This window comes from Microcaecilia unicolor, chromosome 1, assembly GCF_901765095.1.
Source record: "Microcaecilia unicolor chromosome 1, aMicUni1.1, whole genome shotgun sequence".
Classification (NCBI taxonomy): domain Eukaryota; kingdom Metazoa; phylum Chordata; class Amphibia; order Gymnophiona; family Siphonopidae; genus Microcaecilia; species Microcaecilia unicolor.
Window position 1 is genome coordinate 498,053,308 of NC_044031.1, and position 27,068 is coordinate 498,080,375.

The following is a 27,068-nucleotide window of genomic DNA, read 5'->3' on the forward strand; positions in this document are numbered from 1 at the left end:
ACCATTGATCTGACCCAGTATGGCTATTCTTATGTTCTTATGTTAGGACAGCTTTATATGGAATCTAATATATAGTTACATAGTAGATGATGGCAGGTAAAGTACCTGTATGGTTAATCCAGTCTGCCCAACAAGATAAATATGCCTGGTTAGCTATCTGAGCACTGGCACTGAATATCTGAGGTGCTCGGATAAAAAAATCCCCTATGAAAAAGGAGAGGATCACTAAAAACAACAGTTACTGTATCCTGGTAGAGATGTCATAAATGAGAAGATATGGTAGAAGAAAGCACTTTGATGTGGAATAAGTTTCTGAGGTGTTAAAAAGGAAGATTCCTTTATTGTCTTGTAGAAAAGGTTTAAAGCAGTTTCAGTTCTCTTCAGTTGAAATAGGCTTCGTGCTGTGATTATTCTTAATGAACTGTTTTATTTTCTTTACTAGTAAAAAAGGCCCGTTTCCGAAACCAATGAAACGGGCGCTAGCATGTGGCTTTTTTTGTGTGTGTGTGTATGTGTCACAGAGTTATTTTGTGTGTGAGGGTGTGGTGTGTGTGCAGGTTGTTGATGTGTGGCTTTTTTTGTTTGTTTTTTTGCTTGGGGGTTGGGGGATGTGCTGTGCTGTCCTTGGTCGCTGTTTGCTGCTGGCTGGGTCGCGGGTAATCCTTCCAGCTGGGCCGCAGCTTGTCCTGTTCGCCCACATCCCAGATGGTGACGGGCACGTTGTTTTCCGGCTCCTCTGACTCCATGTCAAGCAATCCCAAATATAGTCTGTGCTATAGGCCCTCTGGCACTCTTCAGTACTGGCATTAGGCATTTTAAAATTTCTCCCCCCCCCCCCCTCCCGGTCTATTTTTGCACGTACCCACAGCAGGAATATTCTTCTCTCGTTCCAGCGGTGGTTCTGTGCTCTCCATGCTGCACAGATAATGAGCCATTCTGCTAGGGAATGCTCCTCCCTTATTGTCACGTAGTTTCCTCTGATTGGTCCGTCTTACATTGCCTAGTGTTGCCTGGGAACGGTGTTGTGATGGTCCTTTGTGTTTCAGAATGTTGAGGGTGTTTTTTCTGATTGGTCCGTCATGCGAGGGCGGGGCAGAGAGACATGGTCAGTGTTGTGGCTTCACCACCATGAATCCATGAACCCTTCAGGGAGTGACTGAGTGACTTCAGAACGTTGTCTTCAGAACGTTGAGGGTGAGTTTTATTATAGTAGATTATCTGCACACCATCTTGACTGGGTTTTCCCAAGAAGAGAGTATATGAAAATTTTAAATGAATAAAATACAGACATATATACATACATTTCTTCTGAATAACCTAAAATTGTCTGTGCAAAGGGAAAACATTACCAGGACATGTGGTTAGCGTATCTGGGCTTAAAAAAAAGGTTTGAATGAGTTCCTAGAGGAAATGTTCATAGTCTGTTATTGAGATGGACATGGGGGAAGCCACTGCTTGCCCTGGGATTGGTAGCATGAAATGCTGCTACTCTTTGGGATTCTGTATGGACTCTTGTTGCTCTTTGGGATTCCAGAATCTGTTATTCTTTGGGATTCTGTATGGAATGTTGCTGCTCTTTTGGATTCTGCATGGAATGTTGTTACTCTTTGGGATTCTGGAATTGTGCTTTTCTTTGGGATTCTGCATGAAATGTTGCTACTAATTACTTGTGACCTGGATTGGCCACTGTTGGAAGCAGGATACTGGGCTAGATGGACCATTGGTCTGACCCAGTATGGCTATTCTTATGCTGTTTTGGTTCCAGCCTGATTCTGCACCAGACCATCCTGGCACTAACCAGATAGTGCTACAGCGGTCAGAGGAGATGTTCAGCAGCACTAGTGCCATTGTATATCTTCTCTAGGGCCAGTTTTAAATAGCCATTGACCCCTTAGTGTTAGGGTTATAAGAAAGGTAGGAAAGAAGTGTTAACACCATCATGCAATAGTATATTGAACAGTTGTTGAGCATCAAATCTTATGAGTGTATATTTGAAATTAAGCTGCTTGAGAGCTTTGTTGCTGTACAGGCATTCCAGCACAAATGATTAAGGAACTGATTTTTGCAAGCAGATACATAAGTAAGAGCTCTGGAACAGTTTTGAGTGTAACTCAGATTCGATTTTTGGCATCTTGCACCCCCTACCCCCATCCCAAGCCTGGTCATCTACTTTCATAGGCACACATACTTTTCATTCTTAAAGGGCAGGAGAGAATTCTAGCCATATTGTGATGGTTCAAAATGGATTAATTTAAATCTTCTTTCATGCTAGTGCAATATAGTAATGTTGCTGTTTTGGAGCCTGAACGTGGACTCATGTGTTTTATGTCTGAAGAAACAGTAAAAGAGATAAAGGATCCAAGGAAATGTGCTAGCAAGCATCTCTTTCAAGACATTCTTTGGTAGAAACCCTGTACAGCATCACACATTGATTACTTCTAGATGGAACAGTAAAATGTCAACCAACGATTAGCTGTTAAATAGGATTTCTCATAAATTTAAATACATTTAAAAATAATTGTGAGAGCAGCCTTTAAAATAAAGATACAGTTGTGTGTAAATGTTTACGTCAAATTTGTCAAATTGTATGTTTTTGTTGAATTCCAAAGTGAACAGAAGGGAGGTACTGTCGCCCTGATATTCAGTCAGAATTTTTTTAAGCGCTGATCATCCCTGGCTAGAGTATGCCCCAATATTCAGTGACGGGCCATGTCTGGGTACTGGCACTGAATCGAGGGATAATTTTTGGCGGGCTGGGCGCTGGTCTATGCAGATCCTGCCAATATTCAACCAGGGCCGCATAACAGTTATGCAGCCCCGGCTGAATATTGGGCCAGGCCCGCATAACTTTTTTTTGTGTTAAAAAAAAAAAAGCACCTAAGCCCCTCCCTGGCAGTTTCTCCTCTTTCCTTTCCCCCTCCCTCCAGCCTGCATGAAGACCTCCGCAGAAGACCCCTGCCCCCCAACTGTGCAAATAGGCCTTCCCCCAGGCCTGCCTGTATCCCTGGTGGTCCTAAGAAACAAGATGGCAAGCGATCCGCAAAATCCAACGTGGAGACAAACAAAGCACATCAATCAGTGATATGGTTCAAAACTTTATTTTCAGAGATTCGCCCGACACAGACTGTGTTTCGCCCACAAGGGCTGTGTTAGGGGCTGGTGGTCCATTGGGGTTGTTGGGGGCAGGAGGTCAGCCCCCTTGCTCCTGCCCCTTGCAGCGCCTCTCTAAAATGACTTCTGTGACCTCTCATGGCAGCTTGTAGTTCTACATGAAGTACCGCGAACTGCTGCAAAAGGTCATGGCAGCCATTTTAGATCAGTTCCGCAAGGGACAGGAGCAAGGGGACTGCGTTCCTGCCCCCAATGACTCCACTGGACTGTCAGGGATACAGGTAGGCCCAGGGTCTACATGCATGGCTGGGGGGTGCAGAGGGTCTTCCGGGGGGGGGGGGTGTCATGATGTGGGCTGAGCGGAGGGGTGAGGAAAAGAGGGGACATTGTTGGGGGGCAGGAGGGGGCTCTGGGCTTATTTTTTTTAAGAGTAAAAAGAAGTTATGTGGGTGCCGGCCTGATATTCAGAGCCAGCACCTGCATAGCTAAGTAACCTTATTTAGGACGGCAGCACCACATAACCTGGGGCTCCTCCCTAGTGTCTCACCAGCGTCACCCCTGACCTGCCCACTTTTTAGTTGGGCGGTCTGAGGGGATATTCAGTGGCACTCTCACGATTATTTGCTGCTGAATATCCCCTCTTAGGTGGCAGAAAGCGATTCAAGTGGGCAGGAGAGACTCCTGCCCGCTTAAATCTCTTTGAATTTTAGCTCCTTTTTCTCCCTTTTGATGCAAAATTTTAAATGGGTACAAAATGTAGCCAGTGGCAGTCAGTATTTCTTTAAACAGACACCGGCACTGACTATTTGGGTCTTTGATGGTACCTGAAAGTTTTCAGTATGGATTGCAGAAGTGTCTTGGAGGGGCATTTTTGAAAGTTGTGATTTGGACGTCCTTGCAAAACGAAGAAATCCAGGGGTGGGAAACCTGTGTTTTCGAAAAAAAAGATGGACGTCCATCTTTCGTTTCGAAAATACCGCCAGAGACGTCCAAATCCTTAAATTTGGCCGTCTCTAGATTTGGACGTCCCTAGACATGGACGTTTCTGACTTTCGGAAATTTTCGAAACCAAAGACATCCATGTCAAAAACGGCCAAATGGAAGCCATTTGGTTGTGGGAGGAGCCAGCATTTGTAGTGTACTGGTCCCTCTGACATGCCAGGACACCAACCAGGCACCCTAGGGGGCACTGCAGTGGACTTCATAAATTGCTCTCAGGTACTTAGCTCCCTTACCTTGTGTGCTGAGCCCCCCAACTCCTCCCCATCTATACACCACTACCATAGCCCTTACGGGTGAAGGGGGGCACCTAGATGTGGGTACAGTGGGTTTGTGGTGGGCTTTGGAGGGCTCGCTGTTTCCTCCACAAACGTAACAGGTTGGGGGGGGGGGATGGGGCTGGGTCCGCCTGTCTGAAGTGCACTGCACCCACTAAAACTGCTCCAGGGACCTGCATGCGCTGTCATGGACCTGAGTATGGCAGCTGAGGCTGGCATAGAGTCTAGCATGACATATTTTTAAAGATGTTTTTTGAGGGTGTGAGGGGGTTAGTGACCACTGGGGGAGTAACGGGAGGTGATCCCCGATTCCCTCCGGTGGTCATCTGGTCATTTTGGGTACCTTTTTGTGCCTTATTCGTAAGAAAAACACATCCGGGTGAAAATATCCAAGTGTTCATCAGGGACGTCCTTGTTTTTTTCAATTATGGGTCAAAGACGTCCATAGTTAAGTTAGGCACGTGTTAGGCATGCCCAAGTCCCGCCTTCGCTACACTTCCGACACACCTCCTTGAACTTTGGCTGTCCTTGCGATGGACTGCAGTAGGAGATGTGCAAAATCGGATTTTGATTATACCGATTTGGACATGAGAAGGAAATCCATCTTCCAATTTATGTTGAAAGATGGACGTGCTTCTCTTTCGAAAATGAGCCCATTAGCTTTCTATGTGGAATGGACTAAAGCCCTTAGAAAGTCCACACAAACGTTTGTTTCTTTTGACCCCAATAAACCTGGTACTGTCATTGCTAAACTCACACTATCCAATTAGATAGCGGATTGTATCTCTTTCAGAAATGCCCAAGTAGATTTGACTCTATAAGGATATGTCCAAGTTCATAATGTCATAGCTATAGCAGCATTAGTCACCAGCTTCAGATCGGCCTACATGAAAGAGATCTGCAAGGCTGTGATGTGGACTTTTGTCCACATATTCACATCACATTGTTGTTTTGATGGGGACTTCTGATGCGATAGTAGGGTTGGTTAATCTGCCCTGTAGAGTTTCTTTAAGGTTTAGAATCCAATTTCAACATCTCTTCCTCTTGCGCATATTTTGTTATTTCCAGACTGCTTTGGTTTAATAAAGTAATAAGAAACGTACAAAAAATGGCCCCATTCCACAAAATAATGTAATGTTTTATCTGTTGAAATTACATTTTTTCCATTTCTTTTTTATTTAAAGGCAACCTATAGCTAGGTATTCCCCTCTGTGAGGCATGTTATCCTGCTTATCCTCAGAGAAAGCGATGTCAGCAGATGTTCTCTGAAGACAGCAGAATATCAGTCTTTACAAAATCCATCTGTCTTTTGTAGGAGTTGGCTTCTAGTACTTGATTTGTGCCATACTGAAGTAGTCTCACATAATGATACAGATGTAGGAACTCCCATACATGCTCAGCAGAGCATTCTCAAAACCTGTCAAGCTTTTTGTACATTTCTCTGACCCAGGGTCAGTCTGATGATGCCACCCAGCTGCCAGGGCTGGTATCATCTTGTCCTTGTATAGCACCTCTTACAGGTAACTTTATTGGGGGGGGGGGGGGGGGGGTCAGTCAATGCATAATTAAGCTGTGGAATTTGTTGCCAGAGAATGTGGTCCATTAAGTTGTGGAATTTGCTGTCAGAAGATGTGATCAAGGCAATTAATGTAGCTGGCTTTAATTAAAGCTTAGCAAACACCTAGAAGACAGTTCAAGGTAGAGTTGGGAGTTGCCACCCCTTCTGGTAGTGAGCAATATTGGCCACTGTTGGAGATTGGATTCTGGGCTTGTTAGACCATTGCTCTGAATCACAAGGGCACATCTTGTTTTCTTATTTGCAACTGTTTATCCTATATAATAATTTGTATCTCCAACGTTCCATGGCTGTCTGTCTGTCTGGGTTCGTAACATCTCCTGACGTCACCCAGCCTCCAGCGTTCCATTCCCCCTCATTGTCCCAACCTCGCGTGAAGACATAATGATGTCAGAGGGCGGAACAGTGAGAGGGAAGGTAACAGTGAGAGGGAAGGGAACACTGGAGGCGAGCTGATGTCTGGGGATGTTACGAACGGAACTGAACAAAGCCAGCCAGCCAGAGAACGTTCAGGTACAAAGAAGAACAGAATCGCAGGACATCGCGGGCAGGGAGGGGAGAGCAGAGCAGAGGAGAATCGATGGGAGGGGAGGGGAGGGAAGAATCGCTGGACATGGAGGGGAGGGCAGGGGAGAGAGAAAAAAAATCGCTTACAAGACAGCCTTCCTAGGGCCCGTTGAGGAAACGGGCTTGGTTCCACTAATGTGTGTGTGTGTGTGTGTCTATATATATATATATATATTTATATATATATATATATATATATATATATATAGACACACACACACATATACATACATAGGTTTTCTATATAAATGTTTAGGATGTTTCCAAACATTAAGGGACCCTTTTAGCAGGCCATGGTAGGGCTACCACAGCAGTGGTGTGTGGCAAATTGGCCCTACTGCTGGGCTCGTTCAGGAGCCTGGTGGTAGTTCCATCTTCCGCCATGCCCATTTCCGGCACTAGGAACATGTTTATTTTTTTCTAGCACTGGGGGCTTACCTGGTGGTACTCAGCGCTGCCCAGTTAAGAACAAAAGTGTTGCCATACTGGGACAGACCGAAAGTCCATCTAGCCCAAGTACCTAGCAAGACTCCAGAACAGTAAAACAGATTTTATGCTACTTATCCCAGGTTACCACCAGGTTAGCATGGGAGGCGGTAAGGGCTCCAGGAATAAATGACTATGTTCCAGTGTGCTGAATTAGTGCATGGCTATTTACTTCCCCTTTGAAAAAACCCTATTACCGCTGCAGTAAAAGGGGGGCCTTGTCGCCGATGCCACTGCAGGCCCCCTTTTACCGCAGCTTGGTAAAAGGACCCCTAAATGAGGACTGACTTTGCTTCCATAAACATTCTTGCATACCTTAAGTATTATCATTTTGCCTCTGAATAAAAACAGTGCCAACAGTTTTCTATCATAATATGATTTGATATCAGGTGATAGGTTTTGTAATCTTGACCAGAATGCATTTATATCTTCGAAAACTACCTCACTTCTTACAAAACAATCTTTTTCAAAAATGTCTTATTATAGGTGAAAAAGGACCACCATATTTGGGGTATAATGAACCTTACTTCATGGCCATTGAACTATCACTCATAATTATAATCAGTCAAATGTAGTCTTATGTTCTTATTTTCTAATTGTATGTTGAACAAACTAAAACCTTTACTGTATCCAAATGTCCTTGTATACTGTAGATTAATTTATGTCAATAGCATGTAAATCTAACCAGATACTCAGCTTGGTGCTGCTGTCATTTCAAATTTCAAAACTGGTATTGTGCTGAAGTTATGTCCACAGAAGAAAATTTTTATATTTGCGGTCATATTCATATTTAAAGGCTAGTCTTATGCTGATATTACATCCAAAAGGAAAGTTATATGTCTGTCATCACCAACATGATCGTGTTTCAAGCATTGCTGTGCAACAGGATATTTAAATCTTCAGTTTTTCTTATTTATCATTCAAGGCATCAACCCCTGGATTCTATATAGTGTGACCAAAATTGCACGTACAAATCTGGTCGTATTCTGGATTTGCGCACACAATGTAATTACTTAACAAGCCAGTCAGCGTCAACAATTGCCACTTAACAAGCAATTATTGTCACTAATTGGCATGAATTAGAATTTACGTGCACAACTCGCTAGGCGTATTCTGTAAAGTGGTGCACATAAATTCTTATGTGTGCTGCCAGAGTTTATTCTATAAACCGCACCTAAATCTAAATGTGGTTTAGAGAATATGCCTAAGCGGAAATATTTTCAGTGCCGATTTTTCAGGCGCCATATATAGATTCTAGCCCCAGATACATTCAAAATGGCACCTAGATTACATTTTATAAAGGAAGCAGGCATCTATGTGCCTTTATAAAATAGACTCCTGCAATGACCTCAAATAGCACACAAATTTACACCCACTCCAAAGAAGATGAACACGTGTTTGTGTACTCTATGTGCAATTGTTTGTTTTATAAAATATGCACCTACATCTCAACTTCACCAAAATCATACCTCTGGTAATACCTATGCAGTACATTTATAAGAGCTCTTTTCCATATATACACCATGCTTTATAAAATTACACCCTTAAAGGATAATTTAAAGCAACTTACCATGGGTAAGTTAGCATGGCTGAAAATTGCCCTTCACAGTCTAAATAAAAGTATACATGGATTCCCACAGAGTGCAAACTTTTAACTGGCTTTAAAAAGAGTTATCTTATAGGCATATTTGGATTAGGAAAGTGAACACAATGTGCATGCATTGACATTTCCAAGTGTATGCATATATTTTGACTCCAGTTGTTTGCCCACAGAAATATCAGGTGCAAACTGAAATTAATTTTCAAAGAGAAACTACTTGAGTAATTTCTCTTTGTAATTAACCACAAGATTTATGTGAACCTAGCTGCAAGGCAGTTTGGCCAAATGAACAAACTGCAGTTAAAAAAAGGGAAATACGATGAAAATGATATGACAAATTTTTTAAAAACTTTTATTAAAATTTCACTTACAGTAGATGACCATAAGCTTTTTGTTTGCGTAAGTAAAACTGCAAATAATTTACTTAAAAAATGATCTATTTTATTTTTACCACTAAGAGAGATCCCTTTGGAACTTCAGCGATTGGTCCATCGTGGTCAGGTTAACTTAGATATGGAAGACCATCAGGATCAGGAATATATAAAGCCTAGATTGAAATTCAAAGCATTTAGTGGAGAAGGACAAAAACTTGGAAGGTAAAGATTGAAAAGTACATTTTGTTGTAGACCATTCCATCAGAATTTCATCTTTTCCATTTTATATTCATACTTTCCACAGAGCATGCCAGTTTATTATTAATCGCCTTTGAGCCTAAGGACTGTGTGTTATAGCTTCATTATGTGATATTTATACAAGACCGTAAACAACATTTTGAATTGGAACAATGACATTTTTATAAGATATCTTCACCCAATCTTCTTGCTTTCTTATCACTTTTTTAATTCTCACCAGCTCTAAACACATCTACATGTTTTACATGCATTTGTCATCAGTAATCTATTTCATTATTTATCATGTTTGAATGTATAGCAATACATAACAGTTATTAAAGACATGGTAATACACTGAAAAATAGCTGAGTAGCAAATGCTTAGTGCCTTGCAGAAGATCTGACTTCTGTTCCCAAGTAATCTGGGGAAACTACAGAGTCAGCATCAGTGTTTTCCTCTAAGGAGTGGCCTGATGTGTGGAAATTTTGTTTTTCATGTGAGCAAGAAGTTTTTAAGAAACAACAATTTTTGAGCACCAGTATTAGCAGTGCATTTCTGGATGTAGCACACAAAAAAAAAAACATTTTTGTGAGTAACCATGTAAAATGTATGAGCAATGCTCCTATAATGTATGAGCAATTGCTTATGCACTCTGCTTAGAGGGAACATTGGTCAGCATTCATATCCCTTGGGGTGGAGGAAGAATGGAGTTTCAGCCATTGTTCAGCAGCAAAACCTAGTCGGCTTATTTTACCACAGGGTTTCATGTTATTCAGGGGGGTCTTTTACAAAGTGGCAGTAAGCCCAACAAGGGCTTACCGCATGCTAAAACGGACCTACCACCAGCCCAATATGTTGCGGGTGGTAGTTCTGGCTGGAGCATACCCCATTTCTGGCGCACTGGCAAATTGTTTTTCCCATAACACCAGAGGCGTAGCCAGACAGCAGATTTTGGGTGGGGCCTAGTCAAGAAGTGGGTGGGCACCAAGTTTTCTCCTCCCCCCCCCCCCCCCCCCCCCAATGCAATCAGGCCAGTATCAGCAGCTTAGGAAGCTTAGACTGCTGAAGTGGAGAGCAGTGTTTTCAGCACCATCAGGGGGAGTTCTTCAGCTGGCGGAGCTTGGGATCCTGTTGGGTGGGCCAGAGCCCTAAGTGGATGGGCCCACCCAGGCCCACCTGTGGCTATGCCACTGCATAGCACGGCACTAACCCGGCAGTAATCGGGCATCGCTATATGCTGCCCGGTTACTGCGGGAGCCCTTACCACCACCACAGTGGGTGGCAGTAAGTGCTCCCTGCCACATGGCCACAGAAGCTTAGCAGAGATTGGTTGGCAGAGTCGGTGGGGGAGGCGGGGCTAGTGCTGGGCAGACTTCTATGGTCTGTGCCATGAAAATGGCAGATACAAAAAGTAACACATATGAGTTTATCTTGTTGGGCAGACTGGATGGACCGTGCAGGTTTTTCTCTGCCATCATCTACTTTGTTTCGTGGACATTTATGGGGGGGGGGGGGAGCATTATACTGACTGCAGTAAAAAAGGGCCCTAGCGCATGGAAAAACAGCCGCTACCGCAGGGGCCTTTTTCCCGCAGCTTAATAAAAAGGACACCTCAGTGAGGCCCTGTGCTAAAATAACCCGACTTAACAGTAACCCACGTTAATAACTTTCCCCCTAAGATGGGTGTAACCCACGTTAATAACTTTCCCCCTAAGATGGGTTGTTTTACCACAAATTGTGTTATTTTAGTCTAGGGTCTCATTGCATAAAATGGAACCTTTGCTAAACTAGCACAACTTGTGGTAAAATAACCAGTCTTAACAGTAGCCCACGTTGATAACTTCCCCCCATAGTAGTCACTTCTCTCCTGCATACATTTCTTTTTTCAAATTTGTATAAACATATTTTTCTCTTGACTCATTGTCAGGCAGATATTCACTTTTGCAATGCTACTTGGCAGATTCAGAGTATCTGCCAATATTTATTCTTTCCTTAGATAAAAATATTTTTTCAGTGAATTAAACCTTGTGTGATTTCATTAATAAGTATGGGGGTCTTTTACTAGGCAGCGGTAAGCCCAACATGGGCTTAGCACTCACTAAACCGGAAGTAACGCCGGGTTACTGCAGCAGCCCAGCCGGTCGTTCCCACCCCAGCGCATACCATTTCCGGCACTACAAAAATATTTTGTAGCACTGGTGTTTACCTGGCAGTAATAGGGCAGTGCTGCACACTGCCCAGTTACTGCCAGGTTAGTGTGAGAGCCCTTACTGTCACCTGAGTGGCGGTAAGTGCTCCCCCCCCACAAATGACCGCATGGCAAGTGCTTTACTTGCTGCATGGCCATTTCATTTTTAAAAACACAGCCTTCTACCTGCTGCGGTAAAAGGGGGCCTCAGCGCCTGTCAAAAACACGTGCTGCCCCCTTTTTTCCGCAGCATAGTAAAAAGACCGCTATAGTTCTTATTTTCTCATGACGTCTTTGCAGTGGAGGAGTGGCCTAGTGGTTAGGGGTGGTTGGACTTTGGTCCTGAGGAACTGAGTTCAATTCCCACTTCAGGCACAGGTAGCTGCTTGTGACTCTGGGCAAGTCACTTAACCCTCCATTGCCCCATGTAAGCCGCATTGAGCCTACCATGAGTGGGAAAGCGCGGGGTACAAATGTATCAAAAATAAATAAATTAACAAGAGAAACTGTACATTCTGAGCTTTGTAGTATGTTTACCTGCAGCAGCTGAGTGTGAAAAAAGGATTTAAATTCCAACATTTGTTTTGTCCTAGTTCTAGTACTGTTAATCGAACCAAAATGAGTTTTCTTAAAAAGCATGTGCTTTGTACTCTGACATGAAAAGTGGATTGAAAATCTAAATTTTGAATTATTTATGATGTTTACATTTAAACTAAAATGTTCAACTGAAATGTTATTCAACTTAGATTTGTAGCACCTAGCTTCAGCTATTGGGTGCATTGGGGGAAATATGGAAAACAGCTTCATACTATAGAGTAAACTTCTACAACCATTATTAAGGTAGACCTGGGGAAAACCACTGCTTATCCCTAGGAATTGGTAGCATGGGATGTTGCTACTCTTTGGGATACTGCCAGGTACTTGCGACCTGGTTTGGCCACTGTTGGAAAGCAGGATACTGGGCTAGATGGGCCATTGGTCTGAACTAATAGGTAAATTCTTATGTTCTATGAATTGTGTAGCTGTAATCTAGCAGGTTCTGTTGGTTTGCCCAGTTTAACTATTGCATGGAGAAACACAGTAAGGGGGGTCTTTTACTAAAGCTTAGCCTCGAATTATCTGCAGCAGGGCCCATAGGAATCAAATGAGCCCTGCTGCAGATAACTCGAGCGAAGCTAAGACCCCCTAAAGAAAAAGAAAAATAACAATAGAAAGTGTACAGTGTTATATAGATCTAAGGTATGCAGTACTGGTTTTGAGGGCCACAGACTGATCTATTTCCAAGTGATCAAGCTGTTCAAATTAATTTGGTTTCTCAAACCATATGTCTACATATTCCCCCAGATTCTATAAAGTTGCATGCCTGGAATTTCTGACTAGCATGCAAATTTAGGCATCCAAGCTATAAAATAGTGCCTTTTGTGCATCTAACTTAGGGGTCCTTTTACAAAGACACGCTGAAAATGGCTTGCGTAGTGTAGGCGTGGGCCAATCCATTTTTTAGTGCGCCTGTAAAAAAGGCTTCTTTTTTTTTTTTTTTGGCCGAAAATGGACGTGCGGCAAAATGAAAAATTGTCGCGCATCCATTTTGGGTCTGAGACCTTACCACCAGCCATCGACCTGGTGGTAAGGATGCAGTAACCGGGTGGTAATGACTCAACGCGTGCCAAGTACCACTTGGCACGCGTCCGTTACGTGCACCCGAAAATAAAAAATATTTTTCAGATGCACGTATCGGACGAGCGCCAAAAATGAAATTACCTCAAGAGCCATGCGGTAGTCTGGCGGTAACTCCATTTTGGCGCGCGTTGGGCACACATAGATGCTTACGCAGCTTAGTAAAAGGGCCCCTTAATTGTTAAATTAGGTGCCAATTGGCTTTAAGTAGCAATAATAGTCCTTATGTGGCATTATCACAGCTAATTGGCACTAATTTGTAGTTATGCGCCATAACTGCCATAGTGCAGAACTACAAAGGGGGCGTGCTAATGGTCAGAATCAGGGGCATGTACAGTGGTGGAAATAAGTATTTGATCCCTTGCTGATTTTGTAAGTTTGCCCACTGACAAAGACATGAGCAGCCCATAATTGAAGGGTAGGTTATTGGTAAAAGTGAGAGATAGCACATCACAAATTAAATCCGAAAATCACATGTGGAAAGTATATGAATTTATATTGCATTCTGCAGAGGGAAATAAGTATTATCCCTCTGGCAAACAAGACCTAATACTTGGTGGCAAAACCCTTGTTGGCAAGCACAGCGTCTACGTCTTCTGTAGTTGATGATGAGGTTTGGCACACATGTCAGGAAGGAATTTGGTCCACTCCTCTTTGCAGATCATCTCTAAATCATTAAGAGTTCTGGGGCTGGTCGCTTGGCAACTCGCAGCTTCAGCTCCCTCCATAAGTTTTCAAATGGGATTAAAGGTCTGGTGACTGGCTAGGCCACTCCATGACCCTAATGTGCTTCTTCCTGAGCCACTCCTTTGTTGCCTTGGCTGTATGTTTTGGGTCATTGTCGTGCTGGAAGACCCAGCCACGACCCATTTTTAAGGCCCTGGCGGAGGGAAGGAGGTTGTCACTCAGAATTGTACGGTACATGGCCCCATCCATTCTCCCAGTGTTGCGGTGAAGTAGTCCTGTGCCCTTAGCAGAGAAACACCCCCAAAACATAACATTTCCACCTCCATGCTTGACAGTGGGGACGGTGTTCTTTGGGTCATAGGCAGCATTTCTCTTCCTCCAAACACGGCGAGTTGAGTTCATGCCAAAGAGCTCAATTTTTGTCTCATCTGACCACAGCACCTTCTCCCATCACTCTCGGCATCATCCAGGTGTTCACTGGCAAACTTCAGACGGGCCGTCACATGTGCCTTCCGGAGCAGGGGGACCTTGCGGGCACTGCAGGATTGCAATCCGTTATGTCGTAATGTGTTACCAATGGTTTTCGTGGTGACAGTGGTCCCAGCTGCCTTGAGATCATTGACAAGTTCCCCCCTTGTAGTTGTAGGCTGATTTCTAACCTTCCTCATGATCAAGGATACCCCACGAGGTGAGATTTGCGTGGAGCCCCAGATCTTGTCGATTGACAGTCATTTTGTACTTCTTCCATTTTCTACTATGGCACCAACAGTTGTCCTCCTTCTCGCCCAGCGTCTTACCGTTGGTTTTGTAGCCCATTCCAGCCTTGTGCAGGTGTATGATCTTGTCCCTGACATCCTTAGACAGCTCCTTGCTCTTGGCCATTTGTAGAGGTTAGAGTCTGACTGATTCACTGAGTCGGTGGACAGGTGTCTTTCATACAGGTGACCATTGCCGACAGCTGTCTGTCATGCAGGTAACGAGTTGATTTGGAGCATCTACCTGGTCTGTAGGGGCCAGATCTCTTACTGGTTGGTGGGGGATCAATACTTATTTCCCTCTGCAGAATGCAAATAAATTCATATACTTTCCACAATGTATTTTCAGGATTTAATTTGTGATGTGCTATCTCTCACTGTTACCAATAACCTACCCTTCAATTATGGGCTGCTCATGTCTTTGTCAGTGGGCAAACTTACAAAATCAGCAAGGGATCAAATACTTATTTCCACCACTGTATAGCGGTTACATGGTAAGTTATAGAATGCTATCGCTTGTGTGTACAACTGCCAACTGTAGGTGCTGGTGTTTACACCAGCTGATTACATGGCATAAGGGCTCTCGCCTAAATTTAGGCATGCTTATGCCAACTTACACTCTATTCTATATTGGCAATTTCACACTCAGTTGCTGTTATAGAATTGACGCATAGTTCTCATATCTTGCTGTACACCGCCTTGAGTGAATTCCTTCAAAAAAGCGGTAAAAAAATCCTAATAAATAAATAAAATAAAAAATATTTTGGGTGCCCTTTCTTGAATCTGCCCCATTGTGTGATGAACACTCATTATGGGTGTCATGAAAACTAGGCTTCCTTGCAATTCTTAAGGCCCCTGATACAGATTGCTGTTGTGTGCACAACAAACTTGTGGGTTCTTAACAGATTTAACAATTGGCTATGATGCCACACCTTACACTGGCTTCAGGTTTGTAGTTTGCAAGTACTTTACTGCTACATAAATCCATATTTTGTTTTTCAAAGTATTTTTCAGCCTTGTAATTGGATTTGTTTAATAATTTTTGTGGCAGTCTGACCCCTGAAATTGTCAGTACACCTTCTTCTCCAGAAGAAGAGCACAAGTCGTTTCTTAATGCAGAGGTTATGGTTGATGAATTAGTACCCACAACTAAAATTCTGATAAGGTTAGCAGATGGGAGTCGTCTAATACAGAGATTTAATCTTACCCACAGGTATGTACATGTGAAGAGAAAATGTCATACTTAAGGTATGTTTGTGATACAGCAGTTCATCATCTGTTTCTGCTTCTGATATGTGTCCCTGTGGTTTGTTTGATTCTACTGTGTTAATATTCCCATGTAGTAACGTTCTTTAAGTTTGGGCTGTCAGAGCCTCTTCGCCTTTGAAAAAGAGACAGCCCAATGCACATATGCAAGTTTATTTCCATAAAAGTAGCTGAAACTGAGGAGCCTCAGAGCTGAGAAATCACTAGAAAATTACTGTATATGCACAAGAATTCTGTCAGAGCTGCCCCTTTTGAAAACTACTTCAGTTACTTTTTGTCTTCTTCTTTCACACAATCTCTCTTTTACCCACCCCTGCAAAGTTGTTTAAAAAAAAAAAAAAGCTTTCTCCACTTTCCTGTTTTCTATTTTCCTCCTATCCTGCCTTCAAAATGGATTCCAACTTTACCTCCTTTGTATTTGTAATGGCAGAAAAATCCACAAGTAGTTTTAAAAGGTGTCCAGAATGCAGAAGGAATATGTCAGTAGTGTATTTCTATGATTCCTTTTTAATGTATTTGGGTAATTGTGTGATGTACCAAATTGTTAGCATGTGCTAAAATGTATCCTAGAGCAAGAAATGGGAGCATGAAGCTAAGAGAGCTGTTGTCCTAGTCCTGAGTCAAGCTTGCCACTTCACCATGCCAGACTGGGGAGAAAGTAGTTATAATAAGCAAATCAAGTAGATCTGCGCGGTCAGCTTAAAAAGGCATAAGTAGATCTGGTATGAGGTCTCTTTCATTAAAAAACTAGTAAAAAAGGCCCGTTTCTGGAACGAATGAAACGGGCGCTAGCAAGGTTTTCCTGGGAGTGTGTATGTTTGAGAGAGAGAGCCAGAGTGAATGTGTGGGTGTGTGACAGAGTGAGACTGTCTGTGTGACAGTGTGTGTGTGAGAATGAGAGTATGTGACAGGGCCCCCTCCCCTGTTCCTAATGCACCTCACCCCCGTTTCCTCCCCTCCTTGTTCCTCTTCCTTCCCACACTTTGGTTCCTTAAGGCTTTCAAAAGTCTATGTACCCCCGTGGCCCTAACACCCAGTATCCGGATACCCCACTGCTTTCCTCCTCACCCCTCCCCCAAGAGGTAATACTTTCATGTACCTTCATTTTTTTAAAAAAGTGTCCATATCTACCCTGTGTACAAAATGCCTGGCATTCAGATTGTGTTCCTCTCGTAAATTTTCATTTATTTCATTCATTCAGAACTCCCCCCCCCCCCCCCCCCCCCGAACACTTTTGGTTCCTTCAGTCTTTTAAAACTCTCCTATGTACCCTGTGTGCTAATGGCCAGCATTGAGATTGTTTTCCTGTCCCAAATTTGCATGTCTTTCAGTCATTCACAACTCTCTCTCTCCCCCCCCCTCCCCCCCTCCCCCCCCCCCCCCCCCCCCCCGAACACTTTCGTTTCCTTCAGTCTTTTAAAACTCTCCTATCTACCCTGTGTCCTAATGGCCAGCATTCAGATTGTTTTCCTTTCCCAAATGTTCATGTCTTTCAGTCGTTCAGAACTCCACCCTCCCCCCATTTAACACTTTCTGTTCCTTCAGTCTTTTAAAACTCTCCTATCAACCCTGTGTCCTAATGGCCAGCACTCAGATTGTTTTGCTTTGCCAAATTGTCTGTCACTGATGTCAGTGCGTGCCTGCCTAGCAGACCACTTCCGGCAGGCACGGTCCCAAGCACATCCTGTTGGAGGTGAGAATTATTATATAGGAAGCAAAACCTCTTTTATGTAGTGACTTTCCAAGATCCACATTAGGATAGTTGAAGACTGCCCCAAAATAAAGGCATGAAGGAAGTTGCTCTCTATGGCATCAGAAATTATGGGCATCAAAAAAGGGATTTTCTTAGCATTAGAAAAGGTGAAGTTAGTACTGAGGAGAAAAGCCTGAGGATGCCAAAGTGTTAGCACAGAAAACAAATGGTACTAGAGGCAAACATAAGTATTTCCATGCTGGCAAGACACCACGGTCTCTGTCTGGTGCCATTGGTGCTGTCACAGTTCGACTAAGCTGATTAGTGAAATGTACAAAGATATAATATAGGAGCCAGGCATCAAGACTGCCTATTCAGCAAGAGAGTAGATGATTTTTTTTTTACCTTGTGTCAGAAGGATCACCTCAAGACAATATTCTGGGAGTTTATAAAGACCTACTTTGTTGATATGCCAGTGCCTCAGGAATGAGTGGAACCTATTTTGGAAGCTCTTTGGAGGTAGCAGGTAACATTGTGCTGCTGCAAAAACCTGTACAGTCATCTGCTGTGCAAGTAATTTTAGTTTCATTCTCTACTGGTTCCAGGACTGATCACAGAACACTAAAATCAGCTAGACTTCCAGAAGAGCTAGGAGGTTTTCATCTCAGAGATCTAAGCAAGTTCCTTGGAAAATACAAATTCAAGATTTTTCCATTTCTAAACAAAAATGATTGACTATACGCTCTAGATTTCAAAGATGCATATATAGACATCATGATTGATCCAGAACATAGAAAAATGTTTCCCCCGCTTTATTCTACCCTCAGGAAGTTATTAGGTTAGCGTTCTACTACCATTTGGATTCTCTGCAGCGTCAAGGATATTTTCTAAATGTATTATAATGGTAGTAGATCATCTTTATAATGTTTTCCTCATACTCAGACAAATGGTCAATAAAGAGCTCAGGCCTGTCAGAGTGCTCATTCTGCCCCACTGTGCACAATTTAGACTGTGGAGTCTTTGGGATTTGTATCAGTTACCAGAAATGTGATCTAAATGTTTCTTAGAGGATCTATTTGTAGGAGCAGTCAGACGCAAGGAAAACTTTTCTTTTCCTCAAGAAAAAGGAAAGAAATAAGGTAAATGGTGCAATTTGTCAGCAACAAAATAAAGTCTTTTCTTCTGTTGACAATGAAACTCTTGTTACAAATGGCAGCAACTGTGCAAGTGATCCCTTTTGCACCATTACATATGCATTGAGCTCCAGACATAGGATAAGAAGTTATTTCAACTCTCCAAGCTCCTGAGGGAGCACTCCAGAGCACAGCCAAGATAGCTGCTTAGGATGAACCTCTCCTGAGGAACAACTGTGAAAAAGAAGACATTTACTCTTACACTAGCATTTTTTCTGCCTTGAAGATATTAATATCATATGGATTTTGATGTCTAGCAACAAAATAGCCAACATGATGTTCAGTTTCTGATCTCGACTTTAAAATGTATCCACCTACTCCAGAGAAAAAGGCGTCAACAACGCCAGGATTGAGTGAGTTGATTATAAAGGAATTTCAAAACCTTAAACAAATATTGAAAACAGAACTGAAAAACAAACTAAGAAAATTAAAACAGACCTAGAGGTTCTGGTGGCACATCTTTTTGAATCAAAGCAGAGGACAGAACAGCTATGCTGGAAATTACATCATCACTGATTTCCCAAATGGTCAAAACTGATTTGTAGACTCTCTTTATTTCATTCATTTAGACACTTTTAGATTTGTTCTCTTTCAAGCCATTTAACCTTTGGATTCACAGTCCATATTCCTCAAGTCCTTGTACCAAGTGGCTCTCGGCTGGTTTTCTCTTTCCAACTAGGATGGAACACGTGAATTTGGAGGTCCTGTTTCTCTGTTCAGGGTCTAAGCAGTCCAACTCCTGAGTTCTACTGCCCTACTGACTCCAGCTGGTCTGGTTCTGACACTCTGTTACACTTGAATCTGTGCCAGCTGCTTGTACAGTATCTGTAAATCTTCCCATGCTCATGTATAGTGACATGCTGTCTGCTGATTTTGTTTTAGGGCCCCATTTGCTGCATCCAGCTTTGCACATTCCTGCCAGGCTGCCTTTTCTATTTCTTGTGTTCTGCCCTCCCTGAGGATTTCTTCCTGCACTTGAGTCTGTAGCTTGGCATTACTGGTCTCCAGTGCTTGGTTCTACATAAATTCATTTAGTTGCCCCTACAGCTCAGTGTACTACTGCAGTGGTACTGTTGCTGCCAACTCCTGTTGCAGCTGCTCTGTTTCTGTTCTTGCGGCCTCTGCTGTTGCCTGCTAGCCCTGTATCTGGACTGTTAGCAGATAAATTTGGTCCTTAAGCAACTAGACCTCTTGCTGCTGCTGCAGCACCCCTTCTATGGCTACCAGCTGCTTAGCTGTTTCATTCACTTCATTGTTCAGACCCATTCTTCATGTCTCAAAATGGTCAACTGCGACACTCTCCTTCAGCCATCCCTGTAGTTCCTGCAGTATGCAGGTTACCTTCTTATCACTGTCACAAATTCTTTTCTCCTCATATAGCTCTTTCACTAGACGTTTCTGCTGTCTTAGCTGGTCATGTAACTGGCTGTTACTGCTAGAGTATATCAGGATCATGGCTGGCACTTGTAAGGCATCTATCAAGTCATTCTTAGAATATAAGATACATAAACATAAAAATAGCCATACTGGGTCAGACCAATGGTTCATCTAGCCAGTTTCCTGTTTCCAACAGTGACCAAGCCAGGTCACAAGAATCTGACAGAACCCAAATAGTGGCAACATTCCTTGCTACCAATCCCAGGGCAAGCAGTAGCTTCCTCATGTCTGTTCAATAGCAGACTATGGACTTTTCCTCCAGGAACTTGTCCAACCATTTTTTAAACGCAGATACGCTAACCACTATTACTACATCCTCCGGACCTGACCCTTTTGAGTTATGAACTCAGTAATTAGGCATAGCCTCTCCTCTGCCTCTGTCTGAGCTTCACTAAGTTGGTCCACCAAGATAGAGTTCCATACCTCCAGAGTGAACTTTGATTGAGACGTCTTCTCTGGCTTCTTATGAAGGTCCTCCATTTCCTTTACCGATTGGCTCCTAGATATTTCCACCATGGTCAACTGAGCCTGAATTACTTTGTTTCTCTGGACTCCTTCAAAAGAGCAGACTAGATGCCATATGTTACTATCCAGCTTATAATCGAAAGAGAAAAACGCCTATATTGCGACCCAAATCGGGAGATGGGCGTCTTTCTCCAGTGGGCGCCCAAATCGGTATAATCGAAAGCCGATTTGGGCGTTTCCAACTGCAATACGTCGCGGAAACAGGTAAAGTTGATGGGGGCGTGTTGGAGGCGTGGTGAAGGCGGAACTGGGGCTTGGTTATCAGCTGAGGAGAGATGGGCGTCTTTAGCTGATAATCGGAAAAAAGAAAAGACGTTTTTACCGCGATTTTGGGTCAATTTTTTTTTTACCCTTTTTTTTTCACGAACAGGTCCCAAAAAAGTGCCCCAACTGACCAGATGACCACTGGAGGGAATCGGGGATGACCTCCCCGGATTCCCCCAGTGGTCACTAACCCCCTCCCACCAAAAAAAGATCCACTTTAAAAACTTTTTTTCCAGCCTCTATGCCAGCCTCAAATGCCGTACCCACCTCCATGACAGCAGAATGTGTTCTATCCTGTGACAGCATTTCCCTGGTTCTGATGTGGCTCTCGGGTGAGTGTGACACCTTTTCTGTTAAGGGCACTGCAGAGTCACATCAGCAACGCATTGTGGTGGGTGTAGGGTAGTGGGCTCCGTGATTCCACTAGCTTGTGTTAAATGCTCACGATGTTGGTAGTTGGTAGGCTCTACTCCCATGGTGCTTTTCCCTCTGCTTACTGGGTCAGAGTGTGCCCTGTTTTGTTTCCGGTAGTCCATGAGGTAGTGACAATTTTTGTAAGCCAGTTTTAGATCCCTTTCACGTGTTAGCCACGTTACAGAACTTAGTTCTTCCCTTGAATGTGGCTGAAAGAGGGCATTGTACAGCATTCTGCCAGCTCTGACCTACTGCTCATCTCAGTACCAGGGAGACTCGTTGCCAGTGGGGCACAACCTCTGATCTGCAGTTAACTGTGAGTAAGCGTGCTTATTCCAATAAAGGACGTTTTCGGAGAGATTAGTCTTCAGGTGTCAACTGGTGTGCCAATGTTATATAGCAGCAACCAGTCCTAGAGGCCTGCGTGTATGCAGGTCCCTGGAGCACTTTTAGTGGGTACCGCAGTGCACTTCAGCCAGGCAGACCCAGGCCCATCCCCCCCTACCTTTAACACTTGTGCCTTAAATGGGAGGCCTGCAAAACCCACTGTACCCACATGTAGGTGCCCCCTTCACCCCTAAGAGCTATGGTAGTGTTGTACATTTGTGGGTAGTGGGTTTTGGGGGAGGGGATTGGGGGCTCAGCACCCGTGGTAAGGGAGCTATGCATGTGGGAGCGTTGTCTGAAGTCCACCGCACTGACCTCTAGGGTGCCCAGTTGGTGTCCTGGCATGTCAGGGGGGCGAGTGTACTACGAATCGTGGCCCCTCCCACGACCAAATGGCTCGGATTAGGACGTTTTTGAGCTGGGCGTTTTTAGTTTCCATTATCGCTAAAAAAAAAAAAACACCCAGCTGAAAAACGTCCATTTTTTCGAAAATACGGTCTGTCCCGCCTCTTCACGTACCCGTTTTCGGACATAGACGCCCATGGAGATAGGCGTTCGCATTCAATTATGCCCCTCCACGGCACTCATTTGTGAAACAGATGGATGTCTAGAAAAGGCTAAAAAAAAAAAAAAGTTATTTTGCTAAAAACATACAAATCATGGTTTTCAAAAAGGTAGAATTTGGACCTTTTTCACTGAGTTCATCCAAATAGCAAAGGGGAAATTTTGGAGGCATGTTTCCAGGACCAGATCCTACTCTAACTAGTTCTTTTTTGGTGGAAATTGTGAGCCCTCCAAGTACAACAAAATGCTTACTGTACCTACATATAGGAGACACCGGCAGGCTTGAAGTTTATTGTAGTGGTGTACAGTTAGGTACAGTAGGTTTTTTTTTTCTGTGCTTGGAGGTCTCACAATACATAATAAAGGAGTTAAGGTGCAATTTGTACCTGGGTCTCATTTGTTAAAGTCCACTGCACTGACCACTAGGCAGCCCCTCTGCTCTGCAGGGACATCTGTGTGACCATTTTGGTACAAATGATGCCAGGCAGATGTTTTTGTGCCTGCTTTTTTGGCGTTCATATTGTGGACATTTTAGTTTGGAAAATGACTGTTCATTTTAGATGTTTTCAGCACAAGAATGTCCTCACGTATTTTCAAACAGAAAATCCCTATGATTTTCCTGGTCGAAAATGGCCGTGAGATTTTTGGACGTAATGAGTGGGGCGTCCCAATTCTAACTTGGATGTTTTTTTTTTTTCAATCTCCTTCCAAGTTACTATGCTTTATTGTTATTTTGGATTTCATGTGTATATTCGTAGGAGCCGACTCTGTGAGTGCTGTAGGTGCTTGAACCCCCAGTATGAGAACATTCCTTGCATGTGGCCAGGGAGGGGTTATTTCCACTGGCCATAGCACCCCCAATAATTTTGAAAAGTTGGCTCCTATGGGTATATTAGTACTGTAAATTGTGCATTATGTGAAACTGCAAAAGAGATGTGGTTAATAAGTCTGAATAAATACATAGTGGAACACATTTATTTCTCTTATGCTTCAGTAGGCTTAGACTTAGACAAAGTAAAAGCATATCAGTTCAGAGCTATGACAACATCAGTGACTCACATCAGTGACTCATTAAAGGTCAGCTTCTGTAGAAGAGATCAGTAAGACTCTGATTTGGTCTTAAATTCATATTTTCACATCACATTACTGTTTGAACAATATATCCAGAAGAAACAGTATTTTTGGTCACACAATCCTGCAAAGCCTTTTTTTTTTTTTTTTTAAATAAGGGCTTCAATTCAATCTACCATTCCAATTTTCCTTCCCAGGTTACTTGCTGAAGGTCAAATATCTCTAATTCTATACTAATGTCTCTTTAGATGTATTCTCTTAGTAATCTTTAGCTTGAAAAGCCTCATGTGTGACTGATTTCTTCATACTTGTTGATGGAGAAAGCTAAGTTGCTTACTTTTAACAGTTGTTCTCTGTAGACCATAAGATAAATCAGCCTTATGTAACCAGGGCCCAGTTCTCTCCACCCTGCAACTGCTCGAGTAGTGTTCTATAAACCCCGTCATACCCTCAAACCAAGTAAAAACTCTACCCACAATACCAGTAGAGCTTAACAGATTAAACAAAAACTCATGGTCAATCATGGTCAAACCTCTCCTAAGAAGCTTACATTGGCTTCCTATTAACACTCATAACTTTCAAAATATGCACAATAGTCCACAGAATCATCTACGGACTCGCCCCAGATTACATGACGGAACTTATTGATCTCCCATTAAGAAATGTGACGAGAACAGCAAGAACCTACCTAACCCTTCACTACCCCAATTGCAAAGGTATAAAATACAAATCTTCACATGCCACCAGCCTCTCCTTTATAGGCACACAACTTTGGAACACTACCCAAAGACCTGAAACTCACAGAATACTACCTACAATTCAGAAAAAACCTGAAAACACATCTTTTCAAGAAGTCTTTCCCCCCTGGATCTGCCTAATCCAACACCAACATCCATCATGAAAAGTTCAGAAATGGAAAACAATAATATTAACCTCTCTCACAAAATGCTAATATATCAACCTAAGCGCGTATTGTGCTTCTGTATTATGTACTAGACTTCTACAAATCTAAATTTTGTAACCGCCTTTTTAGCAATATGTAAGCCACATTGAACCTGGCTTTTCCACCAAGCATTTGATTCTACCTAGGTTTTGTTTTTTTCCACTATTTCTCACTTCCTTCCCTACCTTTCTATCCCCCTCCCCCCATGGATTCTTAAACTGTTTTCTATTTTCTTTGTATGAGTGGTTTCTTTTGTATCCAGAATTGTAGTTCTTTTCATTATCTGATTTTTCTGGGTGTTTTATCTTCATCGGCATAAAAAACCCCACATTTCCGAAGTATAGAAAGTGCTAAAACTCCACAGAATATCTAGGGATCCAAAAATTATGAAAGCTTGAAAACTTGACTTTCGAGTGCAGGTGCAGATGCAAAACAACGTGTAAGTCAACGGTCCAACACACCGACTTTGGCCAGAGTTTTGCTAGAAGTCACTGTCTCAATGCGTGAGTAACCAAAACATTCAAACACAGGCATGCTTCCTGCTCACTGGTCCCGATGAAGATAAAACACCCAGAAAAAATTTTTCTCAACCTTGGTTACTAACATTAACTGTTTGGGTTGGAGGCTGGGCTAGATTCAGAGGCTTTTTCCCCCATTTATTTCATTTCCTATGGTTTGATGCACTCCACAGAATTATAGTTGTTTGAAAAAGTATCAGTTTCTTGCCATTATTGTAAATGAGAGATTTTTGTTTAGCATCATATCGAGTACTCTCTTTTTCTTCTGTTTGGGACATTTAACAACCAATGTTAACACACAGTCCCTTGGTTTACACTGTTTCACTTTAAAAAGTTGAAATTAAACTCTGCTTATTCCATAGTTATCTGCTTTCAGTAGCTCTATGGCAAGACAAAGAGTGGGAACTGGATCAGGCTCTTCAAAACAGACCAAGGACTCCCAATATGAGATTAAAACCTTTTTATTGAGGATGACTCAATACGGTACCATGTTTCAGCACACGCGTGCCTGCTTCAGGAGTCTTGATGAATATGTTTGACAGTCACAAATATTTTCAGTGATGTATCTTTTAGAGTATAATCATATATTGGTCTTTAAAAATGGCGTTCATGGGTGTGAGGAGCTATGTCGCTTGTAAATAACATTTACTTGTGACTGTCAAACATATTCATCAAGACTCCTGAAGCAGGCACACATGTGCCGAAACATGGTACCATGTCGAGTCATCCTCAGTAAAAGTTTTTAATCTCATATTGAGAGTCCTTGGTCTGTTTTGAAGAGCCTGATGCTCATCTTTCTGTGTTTTTCTCCATGGGACTTTGGTGTTCTCTCACCAGTAGTTCTATCCAATACAAATACCATAGCATTACAATGTTGCATCCAAACATTATTTCGGAATCTCCTTGGGAGTATGATAAAAATATTATCTTGCTTTTAAAAATGCCATGCTGTCTGATTAATATATTTACAATGTTGGCACCTGAATTTTCTCTTTTATTAGCATATTCAGTTTTGGTTTCTTATTAATAGATATGTAATCCATCCTAATTTTTTTCAGAGAGATGTTATATAACATATATAATAAGAGATATGACTCTTGTTTTATTTTATAACACTGCACCCTGAACCAATCAGATCACAGCAAATGCAGAGCTTATTTTCCAAATATTAATATTGCATACTTTGAAGCATCTCTTTATTCGGTACTAGATCTAAAGTTGATGCTCCTCTTTTATGCCGTATGTTGATTTACATCATTTTTCTTTAGGATTATGGATGTCCGACACTTTATTATTGAATCACGGCCTGAATTTGCTACAGAGGATTTTGTTCTTGTGACTACATTCCCAAACCTTGAACTAACAGATGAAAATCAGACAATACAAGAAGCTGATTTACTAAACACTGTGGTTCTTCAGCGACTAAAGTAACCTTTTGTCAGGGCTCTGACTTGAAATATGTGCCATGTTGTTAAAGGATAATGTTTCTTCCAACCAGCAATGGGACAAACTAAAACCAATATGACCTCTTATTTCCACAGATCAATTTATCGCAGTCTACTGTTCTTCCATATGTAGAATGTCTGTGAACCAAGGATTATTGTCCAAGTTATGTAATACATATGAATGAGAATTCCAAGTAGAATTTTACAGCAGATCTGTAATAATAGAACTAACTTAGAGCAACAACACCAGGATGATGATAATCTATCACTCTATTGTAGGTAGCCAAATACAGTATATAGCTTATGAGTTCTGTTTTACTCTTGGATACATATTACATGATTACAGTATATACTGAAAAGTTGAGTGGAGCTTTCATGAGTTTAAACATTTTTTCTGCTAACTTAGGTAAACAGTTGGAAATTATAGTAGACAAGGTAGCTAGGTGTAAACATTCAAGTCAGGCAGCAGCAATTAAAGCGTGTAAGTGAGAGTGAGGTGAAATCAAGTGATAAGAAAGTAACCATTATGTAAAGCATTTGCTATACCACACTAGATCATGGTATGCAATTCTGAACTCCACATGTTAAGAAGAATATTAGAGAAATAGAAGCAGAGCAACTAGAGGGATTTAGGGATTTCACTGTAAAGAATGACTTATTGAACTAGACCCATTTTGCTAAGAAAAACATTTGAGAAAATATTCTTAAATACAAGTACATGTTCCCTGAAGACAAGTAATTCTCCTGTCACAGAACTGGGCTACATTACTGCACATTTCCATCAGAATATATTCTAAGCTTAAGGAGTCAATA

The 27,068-nt window shown here is 42.3% G+C and overlaps 1 protein-coding gene across 1 annotated transcript in view; it reads left to right on the plus strand.

The window, feature by feature from the left end:
• Positions 1-26,462, plus strand: part of UBXN2B (UBX domain protein 2B) — a 65,581-nt gene extending 39,119 nt beyond the window's left edge. Inside the window, exons 6-8 of the mRNA XM_030189488.1 lie at positions 9,076-9,213; positions 15,587-15,748; positions 26,079-26,462. Coding sequence (XP_030045348.1) covers positions 9,076-9,213; positions 15,587-15,748; positions 26,079-26,241 — 463 coding nt within the window. The 3' untranslated portion in view covers positions 26,242-26,462. The remainder of the gene's footprint in view (positions 1-9,075; positions 9,214-15,586; positions 15,749-26,078) is intronic.
• The last annotated feature ends 606 nt before the right edge of the window (positions 26,463-27,068 follow it).